Source organism: Anastrepha ludens, chromosome 5 (assembly GCF_028408465.1).
Source record: "Anastrepha ludens isolate Willacy chromosome 5, idAnaLude1.1, whole genome shotgun sequence".
In the NCBI taxonomy this organism is placed as follows: Eukaryota; Metazoa; Arthropoda; class Insecta; order Diptera; family Tephritidae; genus Anastrepha; species Anastrepha ludens.
The window spans coordinates 33,140,918-33,156,477 of record NC_071501.1 but is presented as its reverse complement, the minus strand read 5'-3'; the positions used below and the strand labels follow the sequence as shown (position 1 = coordinate 33,156,477).

The window sequence follows — 15,560 nt, the reverse complement described above, 5'->3', positions numbered from 1 at the left end:
GGATTTATTGGTATTGCCTTGCGGTAATTTGTGCCGTTGCTGCGCTCCTGGAATCGCTGCATTTGTGAGGATGATAAACGCTCGGAGTAGTGCGCGTTGTTGCCACGGTTTGTGTCCGGCATTTACCTACACCGGTCGACCCTTCTCCGTTTTTTGTAAATTTTGTTTATTTGTATTCTCTGCAAATGTTCTGAATTTATTTAGATATATATTCTTACTCGCTCTCTCTGTCTCATTCTCTCTCGGGTGTCTTCCTCTTTCTTTGTCTGCCTTGAAGGTTTCACTTATGTTATGTGTACTATACTTTACAAAAAATAAATTCAAACTATAAAAAACTAAAAAAAAAAACAAAATTTAAAAAGAAAATAAAAATAAATTAAAAATTAGAGAAAATATATAAATATATATATACATTTAAAAAACAAAGTTATAAATAAAAGTAGAAAAAAAAGTTAAAAGGATTTTAAAAATTAAGGGGAAAAAAATAAATTCAAACTATAAAAAACTAAAAAAAAACAAAATTTAAAAAGAAAATAAAAACAAATTAAAAATTAGAAAAAATAATAGGACTATGAATAAGTTCGTGCGGTTTTTTTTCGAAATTTGAAACTTTATTGACGTAAAATGGTTACAAATTTAATATTCAAAATATTGTCCATCGCTTACTACTACTTTTTCCCATCTTTCTGGCAATTCACGGATTCCCTTTGTGAAAAATTCGGTCGGTTTTGCCGCAATCCACGAATCGATCCATTTTTTGACTTCATCGTAATTACGGAAGTGCTGGTCAGCCAGGCCATGTTGCATCGATCGGAAGAGATAGTAATCGGATGGCGCAAGGTCTGGACTATACGGCGGGTGGGGTAGGACATCCCATTTGAGCGTTTCTAAGTATGTTTTGACCACTTGTGCAACATGTGGCCGAGCATTGTCATGTTGCAAAATAACTTTGTCGTGTCTATCGGCGTATTGCGGCCGTTTTTCTCGCAGTGCTCGGCTCAAACGCATCAATTGTCGTCGGTAGACATCCCCCGTAATCGTTTCATTCGGTTTCAGTAGCTCATAATACACAACACCCAGCTGGTCCCACCAGATACACAGCATAACCTTCAGGCCATGAATATTCTGCGCCGACGTCGATGTTGAAGCATGGCCAGGGTATCCATACGTTGCCCGACGTTTTGGATTGTCGTAATGGACCCACTTTTCATCGCCAGTCACAATTCGATGCAAAAAACCCTTTCTTTTGTGCCGTTGAAGCAGTTGTTCGCATGCCATAAAACGGCGTTCAACGTCTCTTGGCTTCAATTCATACGGCACCCAATGGCCTACCTTTCGGATCATTCCCATGGCTTTTAAACGTTTGGAAATGGTTGATTGATCAACTCCCAAAGTTTTTGCAACCTCTTCTTGCGTTTGAGCCGGATCTTGATCGAGCAATTCCTCCAATTCGGTATCCATGAACTTTGGCGGCGCACCCTCGCGTTCTTCGTCTTCCAAGCCAAAATCACCACTTTTAAAGCGTGCAAACCACTTCTGGCACGTTCGCTCAGATAGAGCATGCTCACCATAAACTTCCACCAAGATACGATGACTTTCGGCTGCTTTTTTCTTCATATTAAAATAATGAAGAAGAATTCCCCGCAAAAACACATTATTTGGCACGAAATTCGACATTTTCAAGTGTGGTAAAAATATTGTTGTTTACGCTTCAAATAAAAAACTTATACTGACGTTTGTGCCTTACGACAGTAGCTCTCCAATGAATGTTTGGAAATGTGGATCGATGGAATAATAATCAAGTTACGCCATCTGTTGTAAAACCGCACGAACTTATAAATAGACCTATTATTATGAAGTGAAACTTCTGAGGCGTCGATGGACGAGTGAGAATGGAGAGTAAAATATCAAGGCTATGCAACGTTTTGGGCATTTTCGTTCCGCGAGAGAGAAAAAAGATATAACGTAGAGGAAAAGGAGAGAGAGAGAGCTATAGCTTATATATATCTTAAATACCCTTTCGGCTATTTTGCCTGAGTTTTTCCTTGTGGTATCTATTTTCTAGTGAGAAATAACACTGCCTACTTTTTGGAGCTTGTTTGTTGGTGCAAACTTGTGGGAAATATATTTTTGGTGCCTACTTTCTTTTTGGCGCTATATTTCCTTGGTGCCTACTCTTTGACCCTTATTTCCGTTTCCTGGCTAATGCTTGTGCGTACTATACAGTGCTATCCATTCCGGCGTCGGATTTATTGGTATTGCCTTGCGGTAATTTGTGCCGTTGCTGCGTTCCTGGAATCGCTGCTTTTGTGCGATAAACGGTCAGAGTAGTGCCACGATTTGTGTCCGGCGTTTACCTACACCGGTCGACCCCTCTCCGTTTTTTGTAACTTTTGCTTATTTGTATTCTCTGCAAATGTTCTGAATTTATTTAGATATATATTCTTACTCGCTCTCTCTGTCTCATTCTCTCTCGAGTGTCTTCCTCTTTCTTTGTCTGCCTTGAAAGTTTCACTTATGTTATGTGTACTATACTTTACACTGTGCTCCATTGCGGCACGTTTCTATATCGTAGCTGTCTGGTTTGCAAGTGTCAAATATGACGTATGTCACCATTTGCCAAACATTTCCGATAGGGCGATTCATGATGCGCCACCTTGTATGTCTGAAAATGATGGCGTGTCTCATAAATGAGTTCTTTGCCGCCCAAACTTCCATTGGTTTGCTACTTCTTGGACCGTAGTCACGCTTTCATTCCTACATCTGTACTGGTCACTGTTGAGTAAATGGAGCTGCTTTAGATCTCATACCTATGTCATCTCTCTCCATTTTATGCCTAACTACTCCTTATTACCAATGGTACTACAATGTCTGTTGTGGTAATAAAACCAAAGTTTTGCTTAAGTTAATTCCTCAAACTGCCTCAAAATGCTCAAACTTCAATTGTGTTGGCGTTGAAACTTGGCCCAGCGCTTTTCAAGGCTACCAAAGGCTACCGTCTATAGCAACCAAAAGTGCACTCTAGTAAATCCTTCCGCTCAGCGTAACTCTAAAGTGTAAAGCAAACGCTGGCGCATATGTGTACATAAGTAAAATCAACAATTCCGTCTCACTTGAAAGATAAATGCCTAACATTTGTGGATTATTTGTTGTTGGAATGTACTGCGTAAGGTGATTGATTAATTACACACAAATATTTCCAAAGCCGACATAGAAAACAAGTAAAATCAACAAGCAACTAAGATCACCTACAGCTACACACACACACACATGCATGCATACAAATACATATGCGCACTTATCTATGCATATACACACAAACACCTTGAATATTTATCTTCTTGTAAACCAACATAAATGTATTATTTAATTATTTATAAGAAAATTTACTGCATTAAGCTCACTTCTTAGCCAAGTGGCTCGTTAGTGCGCCTTAGAATAGGCTTACATGTGTACAACTATAGGGATGTATGTGAAATTGCAAAGTGAATAGGTGGTAAGCAATAGTTTGTTGCATAACTACTCACATCGTTGTGGTTTTAGTAAATTTCTTGTGTCCTTCGGGCCCTTGTTTACTTGGCTTTGGTTGCAACAACCGATAAGTATTGCATAATTAATGTGGCACTAATTGTAATGGAGTTGAGTTGAAATATATACACATGGCCATGCACACTCATACACACACATATACAGACAGCCACACATGCATAGGTGTTTTAGCGGTAATATTCACTTAGTTGCCCTCCAGCCACTTGGGTCAATAGTCAAGTCGTGCTGTGGCCGGCCAGCGATGTGAATTGAAAGCATGTGTTAATTATTAAGCTGGTGTTGGAAATTAAATCGAAAGATTTTGGTTGCAAATAATTAAATTTATTTAATGTGCCTGGGTATGTGCATATGTGTGTTTCCTGATGCATTTCCTGAACCTATAAGATCGTAAGTTATGCAATTGTAGGAAATTACTAATTAGGAAATTTTTGCACTTAAATCTGTGGGGAATTTTAGTTAATTGGAGAGATGAAGCATTGAAATTTCTTGTGGAATATGAAACGGATAATTTAATGAAATTATTTGAATAGTCGTAGGAGGCAAATAAATTGCAATTTATAACTAAAATTCTATAAAATAAATAAATCACTAATTTCACATGAATATTAACAGTTATGCGTACTAAAATTAGTAGTCCCAAAGTATCTATCAAGTAGTAGTAGTAGTAGTAGTAGTAGTAGTGGTAGTAGCAAGAGTAGCCATGCAAAGGCAAGGTGCATAACTTCTAATTTGTTCACGAACATCAGGCAGATTGGGAAATATGCATATATTTCTCTTCTGAGCTAATGCAAAACATACAACTGCATTTCGTCTCAAGCCCTGAAGAGCAGACTTTGAGTTTGGAATTTCTGCATGCCATTGACAAGAGCCGAGGCTGCATGGATTTGTTCATGACTACCATTCGGTGCAAACGAGTTGGACAACCGCACAGGGGCAGAGGCCAATAATCGAAAACAGTTCCACAGGAATCATGAATTGGATCAGCGATTATGTAGGCAATCTACATAAAGAGCGATGGTCCGGTCTAGAACGCTGCAGAACTGCAAAGTGTTTTGTGACAAGTCCGAACAGAAAGCTGTCAAACTTTGTACTAAAACTTAGGAGGAAAGACGTTCGGTTGATGGTCGGTATTATTACAGGACTCAACCCATGGGGTCAGCATATGACCATCATTGGAATCATTGAGGACCCAATTTACCTGTCGTGCTTGGAGGAGGTGGATAGCACTGAGCACTTTCTCTGTGAGTGTCCTGCCTTGGATAGAGCACGGCTACGAGTTTTGGGTTCCGATGTCAAGAGAATGAGTAATATTCGTTCTCTAAAACTGGAGGATATTTACAGATTAGCCAAAGAATCTGGAAAATTCTAACAGGACTAACTATCTCTGTCTCTATTCTTTCCTACCTCTTTCTCTGATACTTTTCTCCTTCCCTTCTTGACTATCTACCCCTTCCCGGAGCTTTAAATATTGTGCAATGGGCTTTTTAGCCTGAGTGTTTTAGGAGATACCAAATCCTGGTGCTCCTTGGCTTAATCTTTTCAAATTTCAATTTCAATTTCACCATTCGATTCGAAACTCAAAATGGAAATTTTTTTAAATTTTTTTCTTTTTTATTTTAAGTTTAAAAGTTTTAAAATTAATAATGTTATTAACTAACGAGCAATTAGTTTTGAATTTTAAATATGGGTATTAAGCACCTAATTATAGAAGAGTTTTTTTTCTTATGGTGTTTTTTTTTAACGAAAAACATCCAAGTTTCCTTCTGCCATATAAAAGTTCCGCATATAACCTTTCCCGTTCGGACTCGACTCAATGCTGTAGCTCCCTCCATTTTTTAAATAAATGGGTGTATTTTTCCAATACCAAGCGTAATCGATTGTATGATCCGCCCGGCCACAAGCCAAAAACAACGACCAAACCAAATCGCTTCGGCCGCAAAGGCAATGCTGTGTGTTTTCTGGGATCAGTGTGGTATGGTTTGGTACGAGCTATTAAAACTAGGCGAAACAGTTGACGGTGCACGCTACCAACGACAATTGACCGATTTGAACAGCGCCATACACCGAAAACGCCCAAAATATGCCGATCGGCGTCACAAAGTAATTTTTCTTGATGACAATGCACCGCCACATCGAAAAAGAGCGACCCGCGAATTGATGGAGACGTACGATTGGGAACCGCTGGTGCATGCGGCTTACTCACCAGACATGGCGCCTTCCGCCAAAAAATGGTTCGATGATAGGTTTGCGGCCAAAAACGGCCAATTTTTTTGGCGCGGCATCCACAAATTGCCTGAGAGATGGGAAAAATGTGTTGGTAGAGATGGCTATTATTTTGAAGATTAAATTTTTCGTTAATAAACGTTTGAAATTGAAAAAAAAGTCTAATTTAATAGTTCATTAAGTTCCAAAAATTCGAGGCGTTGAAGTTGTTAGGTGTATACGTTTGATGTGTTTGCCGCATTTAATAATGTAAGATAGCACGATAACTGCTCTTAGGTGCCTATAATACCTTTTTGGCAATTTTTTTTAACTAATTTACGAATGTTGTGAGGAGGAATGAGCGAGAGTCGAACTTTAACTTGATTCACACAAAAAAAAACCGCTTACTCTTACACTATTTTAATTTTGATATTATAAAAAAAATACGCACAATGCGAAAAACCAGAATTAAAATATAAAAAAAAAATTTAAAAAATGCATTCTCTTGAACCTGGATGTGAATTCTCCAGCCTTGGTAGTATTTCATATTTACCTGGGGTACCTGATTTCGAATATTTTTCGGCTAGTTTGCCCTTTTTAATACTAAACATTTTTTATAAATAAACTACTATCATTTCATTTCAAATTTTGTTTTTCAGTTCATCCAAAAAATTTCTTTTTTGAATCCTCACTTTAAATTAAATGCGTTAATTTAAATTTCCAATCGGCTCATTCCAACGATTTCCACTTAAATTCGGTTAATTCCCTTTTTGCGTACATACTCTCTGCACTCTCTTCTGCTTTTACTTGTTTCATTGCAGACATTCCGCAAACAACGACAGTGACCACAATAGCACCAACTGTGGCACTCAATACTGTGCCGGTGGTGATTGCTAAATACAACAACAAAGGTGCGTATAAGTGCAACACACTGCATGCATACATACACATACATAAATACAATCTACTTATTTAAATATGCAGCATGTTTGCTCTCTTACTTTTGAATTGAGTTTATTTTGCCCCCATCTCCCTGTCCGCCCACGCGCCCCATCCTCCTCGCATGCTCTCCTCCTCACAACAAACCAAACCAAACCAAACCAACAAGTATAGCGTCATCACATTTAACTTCCCCATGCGTAGAGTGAGCAGCTGACTTATGTAGCGTTGTAAAGAGTAAAAGTCCTTACGCTTCACTTAGCATCCATCCTTTCACTCTATCGTCCTTAACTTACCTTAACAAACCCCTCAACAACTTAATGCATCCACTTGTCTCATTTATTATTCCATTGCAACGCTTTTATGTCTCTTAAGTTGTTGTTGCTGTTGTTGAATGTTGTTTGCAGTTGTTATTGTTGAGGGTCACTTAAGTGACACAGCACAGGCAGAGTGAAGTGCATGAGTAGTAGTGAGCGATAAAGTTTAAATAGGAGAGACCACTTACCTACCAACTAGTTACTATGTATACCAACCCACTTATGGCGCTTTTACGATCAATTTGCCACATAGTTGACTTATTATATTTATTTATTTGATTTCTTTGCAAAACGATGACATCGACAACAACAACAAAAACCACATCGCATAACTGCCATTTGGATTGCCAACAACATTGATGGGCTCTTAACAAACTAGATCAACGTTTCAATAAAAAAGTTCATCGCACAAAAGCGAATGCAGCAGACATGGCATCATCATCGCTGAATAATGTATTTGTTGGTGCCACATCGAGCTTATGGAATTCGCAGGATCTCGGCACGGGGAGGGAGCATCATCAATGTAAGTATTGAATGGTGGTGAGAGCGGAAGTGGATTTTTTAAACCTACAGTAAATTCCAATTGCGCATTTTATTTACATTATGAAGCCCATGAGAAATGATGCAAACGCTTGAATAGAGAGCGAAATCGAACGACAAGTTGCACGGGGCGACATTTGTTTTGAAGTAAAGGGGAAGAGATTTCTTTGCAGAACGTCGGCGTTGGGCGAGTATATCAACAAAAGTCAAACATTTTTTTTTGGGGATCAAATGAAATTTTCATATCTGTGACCAAGCTTGTTTGGGAAAATTAGAAATAACGTTTAAGATATCGATCTGAACTAAACATACTTAGTGTTCGGAAATATGGCTTGAAATGTCACAGGCAACTTTTCGGGATTACAGGCAAATAACCCTGAAATTTCTGGGTCTTAATATATTCGGAGCTTAGAAAAAGTCCGAGTTTATTTGCCTACAACTCCGAAATTTTCGGGAATTAAAATAAAATTCTAATCTCGGGATTTCGGGATCAACATTCCTACCATAAGCAAGCATATAAAATTTCAGATTTCAGCATATACAATTTCTGATGTAATTCTGAAGAAATTTCTGTGTTGAGACGCTCAAGTCGCTCTCCTTGTCCTTTAGTGTGGTCAACCCTTCGCTCCCCGCAATAAATTTTAACTTAAATTTATGTTTTTTTAATTTGAAGCTAATAAAATTTCAAGTTAAAGAAAGTGCGTGTAGCGTAGTACACATGACAGAAGTGAAACTTTCAAATCAGACAAACAAAGAGGGAGAGGCCCGAAAGAGAATGAGAGAGAGAGAGGGAGAGAGAAAGAGAGAAAGAATATATATCTAAATAAATTCACAACATTCACAGAGAATACAAATAGACAAAATTTACAAAACACGGAGAAGGGTCGACCGTGGCAACAACGCGCACTACTCTTAGCGTTTATCACCCGCACAAACGCAGCGATTCCAGGACCGCAGCAACGGCACAAATTACCGCAAGGCAATACCATTAAATCCGACGCCGGAATAGATAGCACTTTATAGTACGCACAAGCACTAGCCGGGAAACGGAAATAAGCGCGAAAAATTAGGCACCAAAAAACAAAAACAAAACGCCAAAAAAATGACCAAAAAACGCCCCACACAGTAGGCCCCAAAAATATATTTCCTACAAGTCTGCACCAACAAACAAGCGCCAAAAAGTAGGCAGTGTTATTTCTCACTAGAAACTAGCAACCACAAGGAAAAACTCAGGAAAAATAGCCTAAAGTGTATATAAGATATATGTATATACGGTATAGCTCTCTCTCTCCTTTTCCGCTACGTTATATCTTTTTTCTCTCTCGCGGAACGAAAATGCCCAAAACGTTGCATAGCCTTGAAATTTTACTCTCCATTCTCGCGCGTCCATCGAGTTTCACATCAAAAAATATGTACAATTTGAAAAAAAATATACTTAAAAAGCCCACTCTGACATGATTTTAGTGCTATTGAAAATTTGTTGATTCTCATAAAAGTTGATGTTTTGAAAGTTTAAATCTCATTTTTTGCTCCTTTCGAGGTTATAAAAGAATATTGCCTTTAAGTCACAAAAGTGTACTTATAGCAACAAAAAAAACACACACAAAGTGCCAGATAATACTGAAGAAAGCATAATAATATTTTTGAAGAAAGAGTACCATATATTTTACATAACCTCAAATATAGCAAGCAAGTTTTTTCGGCCTTTTTGAGAAATTCATCTTTGTGGAAAAATAAGAGCTATAAATATGAGGACAGAAATGGAATACTAAAATTGTCAACAAATCCGCACGTGTGTGGCCAAATGAGTTTCAACCGATCTGTCTGCTTAAGGGGATCGGTGGTCTAGAAATTTCCAAAAATCGATTTGTTTTTTTAGATATTTCAAAAGTATAGTATGTACTGTGAAAATTGTATGCGGATATTCCCAATATTATGGCTTCCACAGCCCATTACATACATAAAAAACTGAAAACCGATTTTTAGAGTATCAAATTCAAAACCACAAAATCAATTTTTTTTTTATTCAAGTACGCGACATAGCTACAGTCATACTGATTATTAATTTTTTTTTGTGTTTGTATTTCGGATAACTAGAAGAGCCAAAATGGACAACACCATCCAGGTGAAATTGAACTGGACGGTCAACTTCAGCACCATTTTTTAAATTATTAAACGTAAAAAAAAATTTTTCATTTTTGTATGTAAAAGAAGTTAAATAAAAAGCCTAAACAATTTGGGTATCGTTTTTAACTTTTTTTTTTGTAAAAAAAATTCCTGAAAATACACTAAATTTTCAAGTTCAAGAGCACTGGGACCTCTTACCATTCGCACAAATAACACACTAATATTCACCAACACCAACAATAATCGGAATGGCCGTCAGCGTGACCAGATGATAAAAAAGCTAAAGTAGATAGAATTGAGTGAATTATGGGATTCATTTTGAAAATAATTATATTTTACATAACTATAAACATTACATTCTAGTTAGAAGAGGCTAGAAAAATATCAGCAAAAAAGTACTACAACTTCGAGGCTAGACAACAAAAAAAATATGCTAATCAAGTTACGAAAATGGTAATCTGATCACACTGATCCCCAAATGGTCTAGTATGATGTCACTAAAATCAGCTGATATTGCTAAATTTGTTGAAAGCAAAGTAACGGGACCATGATTGGTGCCATCTCCTTATTCTCTCCATAGTGGGTATTGATATATTATATTTTTATATGTACGAAGGTGTACAAAATTCCATTAACTTAACCTAAGCGGTTCCAGACATAAACATTATGAAAGTATTAGTGTAATGGGAGGTGCTACGTCCCCTTTTCATATATCAACAACTTTTTGTTATTATTCTGGTGCTGAAAATCTATGTAGTACGTTTACCAAATTCCAATACTTTATCATAAGCGAATGCAGAAATAAAAAATAGTTGTGCATGGGCTGTGATGGGCTGCCAAGCCCCCGCCATATCAGGAAAAACTGAAATTGTTAAACATTTCTTGAAATTGAATCAACGGCACACGCTGAAATGGTAGCTTAAACTTTTGGGTGTGGCGTCCATACAATGAGATTTTTCGAATCCTCTGTTCTAACCGAATTTAAAGCACTCCCCAATATAAAATTTACTTCATTATGATCTCAATCTATTATTAAATTTAATACAATACATTTCATGTTGCTTTTTAAACTCTCATCTTTAACTTTTCAAAGTAGCTGAGCTACTTATCGACGGCGTTTTATGCAAATCATGATTTTTACTATCCTTCTCTATCTCTATTTTTGCTTCTACTATAAATATGCTTCCGCTTCATCTTTCTTAGCGTCAATGCTCTTACACACGATTTGCATTCAACAAGAACAGCAGACTTCCTTGTGTGACATTATGACAAACGATTATGCCAATTGAGCGGTGTCAGCAGCGGGCGCTCACTCTCTTTAATCTCTGCTCTCATCTGAATGCTATTCCTTACACAGTTCACACTACAAACTAACCCGCATAGTCTGTCAGCTGCAATTGCGCCTTTCTTCGCGCAATACGCCATAGAGCGCAAGAAAAGGGGGTGAACGAAAGAAACGTATTTGAATGTGGGTAATTGCCGGCGTCCCATAGACAACGGAACAGACAGTGAGACAGCCAGGCAGTCCGGAAATCAGCACAGTCAGGACAGATGTATGTATATATATATATATATGTGTATATGTATGTACGTATGTATGTATGTATGTACGTATGTATGCATGTATGCATGTAGCAGAGCATGTGGCAGCGCACAAGTGTGAATTATAGATTTCCATTGGAGAAATCAACGTCATATGCGCTGAGTGCATTGCGTACACGTCTTACCCTACTTGCATTTCGCCTTTGTCTAACTGCCTGTGTGTAGTGGCGCTTTACAGCCTGCTTCCGCCTCGAGCTGCCTTCCTGCCATGCCTGATTGCCTAACTGACGAGGAAATTGTCTGCTCGCCTTCTGGCACAGCTGCGACGTTATAGCAACATCCTTCTGCCAATGCAAGCCGGCGCGCAAATACACATTGCCAATATTCGATGAGTTTGCGTAAGGAATTTTTGAATATGAAAACTTGGAAGGAACATGCAATTTTGATTATTTATTTTAAATTTCTGTATTTTATTCTACTCCGCCTTTCTCGGTGTTCGATTCCTTTTTGTAGCTGTCGAAGAAGCTTAAATTTTTATTTTCTTTTTCTTTATTTTGAATTGTCTCATCCAGTTTCCTATTTCTCATGGTATTTTACTGCTCAGGCTAGCCACTTCTTCCCAAGTGGCACACAAGCGCATACATGCATACAAATATACGTATGGGTGCGCGTACATGTTCATATATTTATTTTTCTTATATTCAACGCTGCTTGGAAAAATACTTTCTCGCTTCCCAATTCGTCTTTGGACATTTGCTTAAATTCTCTTGAGCATTTAATTTAATCAGCCAAAGAGTTGTGCGGAAATTCCAAGGCATTTGATGAATTTTTCTGTTTTTTTCTTTCTTTATTTGTTATTTGGCAAATTGCGTGCGAGTTGAAGAATTGCAAAGCCATAGAGTGATACAGAATTTTGTTGTATACTCCATAGTTAAAAATAGCATGAGTGGAGTTCCCACAAGTTTATTGAAATGAGAAAACAAGTGTTTGAAAAATAAAAACAAATAATAGTTAACTAAAATTTTGAATTTCGTTGTGAATGCCAAATTTCTTTTCTCAATAATTTTACCTATGCCACAAATGTACTATGCCTCAGTTCACGTAACAGTTTATTAGTCGGAGTTCCGCGCTACAGACAACAGAACAATAGCTTTTTTTACAAATGTCATCGGCTACTTAATCATGAAGAATACTGCAGCTACAACTTCTGTTGTCATAAATTTGTTTTTGATCTGATTACAGGGTTGCCAATATTCAACGGACCCATCTGGCAACCCTGTAGCTTTTGACAGAGATGTCTGTCCAAACAGATTTTTACCGTGGAACAGTACACGCCACGCGAGCGCTCCCAAAGTGATAAAATTTACATTCAACAAAAGAAGTCTATTGTGAAAACTTAATTTAAAAGTTTGTACGAAAGGTTTTCGATTGGTGATGCTCTTTCTAATCCAAAGAGGCCAAATCAAAACCGACCAAGGCGATCGGATGAGAGTATTGCTCTTGTACGGGCCAGTGTTGAGACGTCGCCAAGGACATCCCAAAATCGCCGTTCTCAGCAGTTGGGCATTGCTCGGACCACTTTACAACGAATTTTCCGCATTGATTTGCATTTATTCCCGTATAAGATTCAATTGACGTAAAGATTGTTGCCTGCGGACAAGCCTCGTCAATTGGAATGGGCGCCCAAAGAGTCATCGAAATCCGTCAGATCCGTCTAATATGGGCAACCCTGTACACTGCACAACAGCATGTCTGATGATTGGGTTATGATACACATGATCTTAGTGCAAAATCTTAGGGCTTCAAATCCGTAACTGAAATTTCAGTATCATGTTAAAAAAATATGCCACACAAGCCTTTTTATAAAAAGCACTAATATTTAAAAATAATCATATTTAATTTAATTTTTTTACGTGATAACGTCTTATAATTCGATGTAGCCGGCTGCACGCACCAAAAAATGCGGCGTTACCTTGCACATGCGGCGTTATCTTGTTCATGCGGCGTTACCTTGCTTGAACTGCAAGCGAGAGCGCGGAACGAACGACAAAGAGGCACAATCGGACCCCGCGTTCGGCGTGTATGTATGTATATGCGCATATGAATATAAATTCACGTATTTGTATTTGCATATGCCTTCTTCCTGTGTGCATGGTAATGAACCATTTCTCTGTTGAGAATAGGACGATAATAGGAAAAGTAGGAAATAAAAGGGACTGTTTCGAGTGTAAAGTATCTTAAAAGAGGCAAATCGATGATGGATCCTCTTAGTGTTGTTGACTTATTAACGTCTGATGCACAATCGAAATTGAAGATATCTTTTATGAATTTGATAAATGTTTCGTCATTTTTCACGTTTGTGTAACTGTAACTTGATCAATTCCATTGCGACTATATTTACCTTCTTCTATATATATATATATATACTAGGCCGGGTCGATTTGTGGGGAGGCAAAAAAATCGCTCATTGCTCTGTGAAAATCGTATTCTAGGGATCAAAATAAGAAACTTTGCCGAAGGAACCATACCTCTAAAACGGATTCTGATGTCCCCCAATTTGGGTCGAACATTGTCGTTAATTTTTCTGTATATTCCAGAATGAGAAATAAACTGAAAAAAATATTGTATAATAATAATTACATATAATTTTAAGAGCTATACCGTTATAGCACAGCAACAAAGCGGTGATATCTAAATAAATTAGCTCGGTCGGCTATGCTTGGTGGTCGTATCAACTATCATGAGAAATTTTCTCATAGCAGAAATACCCTCACTGGTTTAGCATTGCCTACCGAAGTGCGATTAATAGAACATCAGTTTTTTGGCAGTTTTGATTTTCTTGAAAAATATTTCGAAATAAATCATTATCTTCCATAATTTTCATCAATAATTACAAACTAACAAGTAAAGGGTCTTTCAAAAGACGCGCCTAGAAGTTTTTTAAAATAAATCATATAAAGGTATATATTCTTTCAGGTTTCAATTCAAAATACGGTTCTTAACAAAAACATACACAAATATATACACTACGAAGCGTGCAAGGTCTTCTTAAGCTAATCCTTTACACTCACGAAGGAGGTGTCTTGTAGTTTTCTCTCCTTCTTTATTGTAGCATTTTCTACTATAATCGTAGTATGGAACTTCAAGCCTTCTTGCATGGTTACCTATTAGACAATGACCGTTTAATACACCTATCAAACTTCCTGTATCTTCTCCGTTGCAAAGTGATTTAAATAATTTATCCAATAGGAGCAACAAGCACAAACTGTCGCTTAATATCAGTAAATGCTTCCATATGACCTTCGCAAAAGTTGTAGATCCGATTGCTTCTACTTATACCATTCTAATTCTCATCTTTCTGTTGAATGAATTTTCGGACCTAAGCGTAGAATTACGATTCTCCTTTGCTAATCAGATTTGTTTCATCATTGCAAAGGCCTATCCAACTTCGCTTTTCTGTGAAATTGTGCGCGATACTTTGATGATCCTAATCTCAGAAAACCACTTATAAGAATAATATTATTTTGTCAGAAATTGGATTCCAATATATACTTTTGCCCAAAATATCGAAAAAGTTCAACGCACGCAGCTTTGTCCGATTTGCTTTGCAATCTCTTCATTTTTGCAAGCTACTCCCATCTTATGGGGTCCGTTGTATACTAATAAACTTAAGATCTCATTCTTCAGGGCATAAAATGCACCCAATGATGTTAATCCACGGCATTTTCTGAGATATAGTTGATTCTCCAGATATACTGGAGCAAACAGGCTTCAATTTCCCCCAATGAGTATTGCGTTTTGACTTTCCGTTGATGTTAAGAATTTTAAATCAAATTATTGTGCACCCATTACTAGGTATCTTATTTAAGTCCTTCATAGTCTCGCTCTTGATTTCACCCCTCCAAGATCTCTACTAGTATTTTTATCTAAAGCTAATACTAACTGATATTGACATCATCGGCCTTAACAACCGCGCTGTTAGTTCTGCCTTCTCCAAACTGGATAAAGAGGCAAAGCGAATGGGTTTGGTGGTGAACGAGGACAAAACGAAGTACCTCCTGTCTTCAAACAAACAGTCGGCGCACTCGCGTATCGGCACCCACGTCACTGTTGACAGTTATAATTTTGAGGTTGTAAAAGACTTCGTGTATTTAGGAACCAGCATTAACACCGATAACAATGTCAGCCTTGAAATCCAACGTAGAATCTCTCTTGCCAACAAGTGCTACTTTGGACTAAGTAGGCAATTGAGCAGTAAAGTCCTCTCTCGACGAACAAAACTAACACTCTACAAGACTCTCATCATGCCCGTCCTAACGTATGGCGCAGAAGCTTGGACGATGA

At 37.7% G+C, this 15,560-nt stretch overlaps 1 protein-coding gene across 1 annotated transcript in view; it reads left to right on the top strand.

Annotated features, from left to right (window-relative positions):
• The window catches only part of LOC128865231 (opioid-binding protein/cell adhesion molecule homolog), a 283,912-nt gene that overhangs the window by 239,756 nt on the left and 28,596 nt on the right, over positions 1–15,560 (top strand). The window contains exons 8-9 of the mRNA XM_054105356.1: positions 6,573–6,662; positions 7,387–7,530. Coding sequence (XP_053961331.1) covers positions 6,573–6,662; positions 7,387–7,530 — 234 coding nt within the window. The remainder of the gene's footprint in view (positions 1–6,572; positions 6,663–7,386; positions 7,531–15,560) is intronic.